Source organism: Nicotiana tomentosiformis, chromosome 2 (assembly GCF_000390325.3).
Source record: "Nicotiana tomentosiformis chromosome 2, ASM39032v3, whole genome shotgun sequence".
Lineage (NCBI taxonomy): Eukaryota > Viridiplantae > Streptophyta > Magnoliopsida > Solanales > Solanaceae > Nicotiana > Nicotiana tomentosiformis.
The window spans coordinates 48,531,635-48,533,710 of record NC_090813.1 but is presented as its reverse complement, the minus strand read 5'-3'; the positions used below and the strand labels follow the sequence as shown (position 1 = coordinate 48,533,710).

Genomic DNA, 2,076 nt, shown 5'->3' with positions numbered 1-2,076 from the left:
TCTTTCAACAAAAAAAATAAATTCCAAAAAAAATAAAATTCGAAATATTTTTCCTTGCTAGCAGCTTTTATGGGATTAATTGTATATGAGTAAAAAAAAAAGTTAGTTTATTTTACTTTATTCCCGATTTGCCCTGAACTACGTAACGATATGATTTATGCGGCGACATGATACGTAGGCAACCCCCAAAAGGTTCGATTGAAATATTTCTCAATAATTCCAAAATAAAGGGAAGAAGATAAAAAGAAGTTAAAAAAAAAAAGAGAGAAGAAGAAGAAGAAGAAGAAGAAGAAGAAGAAGAAGAAGAAGAAAAGATAAGAAAGAGAGAAAATAATATGCAGCAGCCTTATAAGCCAGAATGAAACATGAAGCCTTCCAAAAGCATGTTAGAAGTGGTGATATTGTTAGGATCATGGCATATTACGTCTGATTCATATCTGTAAAATGCTTAACCCTAACACGTTTGTTGTCTCTTATCTAGTAAGTTTAAGGTGGTTGGTTTGTGGTGAAACTGGCAACACATCATTACTTTACCTGATCTAAGAAGAAGGTCGCAATGGCTAACAATGATGAAATCGAGGTGGTTAGTGACGACCCTCAGGATCAATCAGTTGAGCAAGAGTCGGAGGAAGTAAGAAGATTGAAACGACAACTGTCTGGCGTATATCAGGCTTGGGTCTCCGGTCAGCCTCCGCCTCAGGGTCCCTCATAGGGAACTTACACCGTACCCCAGGATACTCAACCACCGCTCCCCACAACGAGTGATCACATTCTGCCTCCGGGGTATGTGCCAAATTACAATTTCCCTGCCACCCTTGGTACTTTCAATGTACGACCTCCTGCCGCACCGGTTAGGAACACCTCTCTCGTTATGTCTGACGTGCCAGTGTATACAATCCCGCCACCAAATCCTATGACGAGACCAAACATCGAGCCATTATATCATGCTTATGATGGCTAGTGCTACTCTCCATATATGGCTTTTAAGGTTTCGATTCCACACAATCAGACCCTACAGTATGAGTCACCTATAGAAAATGAAAAGGCTCTCAAGACAGGAGAGCCAGATGAGATGGTCAGGAAAATGAAAAGTCTTGAGTAGAACATAAAGAACATACAAGGACTAGGTGGTCACAAAAGTGTCTCATTTAGTAATTTATGCTTGTTTCCTCACATCCAATTTCCACCAGGGTTCAAGACCCCAAAATTTGAGAAATATGATGGACACGGTGACCCTATCACCCACTTGAAAAAGTACTGCAACCAGCTGAGGGGCGCGATAGGAAAAGAAGAATTGTTGATGGCTTATTTCGGGGAGAGCCTTGTGGGGGTAGCCTCTGAATGGTTCATTGACCAAGATGTCTCTCACTGGCACATTTGGGACGACATGGCCCAAGCCTTCATCAAACAATTTCAGTACAACATTGACATTGCGTCAGATCGTAATTCCCTGTCCAATGTGAAGAAAAGGCCGACTGAAAGCTTGAGGGAGTATGCCGTTAGGTGGAGAGAGCAAGCATCTAGAGTTAAGCCACCCATGTATGACAATGAGTTAATCACTGTCTTCCTTCAGGCTCAGGATCTTGATTATTTTCAAAATATGATGTCCGCAATGGGCAGACCTTTTGCTGACGCAATCAAGATGGGAGAAATGATCGAGAATGGCCTCAATACTGGCCGAATTATAAGTCAAGTAGCTCTCAAATCAGCCACCCAAGAAATCCAGAATAGGCCGGACAACCTTGTTAATCAAAATAAGAAAGATGAGGAGGCCATGATGGCATCACGGGCAAAAAGAGGCCAAAGGGGAACATCTCAACCCCCGGATCCACGATACTCAGTTGCTCCACATTATGCAACATTCAATGCTTAGTCTTATGCCAAGCCATCCAATCGCCAACATATGCGAGCCCCGGCTTTGACATACTTTCGTCCTCGTCCAAAACAAGAGTGTGAAAGGGAACATAAGTAGAGGGACAATTTCACGCCAATCGTAGAATCCTACATAAGTTGGTTTGAAAGGCTAAAACCTTGTGGCATGATTGAGCCGCTTCAAGGGTATGTTCCTGATCCATA

At 42.3% G+C, this 2,076-nt stretch overlaps 1 protein-coding gene across 1 annotated transcript; it reads left to right on the top strand.

Annotated features, from left to right (window-relative positions):
• The first annotated feature begins 556 nt into the window (after positions 1 to 556).
• Positions 557 to 1,873, top strand: LOC104088585 (uncharacterized). Its single transcript, XM_009593287.1, has 2 exons — positions 557 to 701; positions 1,191 to 1,873. Exons 1-2 carry the CDS (start codon positions 557 to 559, stop codon positions 1,871 to 1,873), a joined length of 828 nt encoding a protein of 275 aa, XP_009591582.1.
• Positions 1,874 to 2,076: the final 203 nt, after the last annotated feature.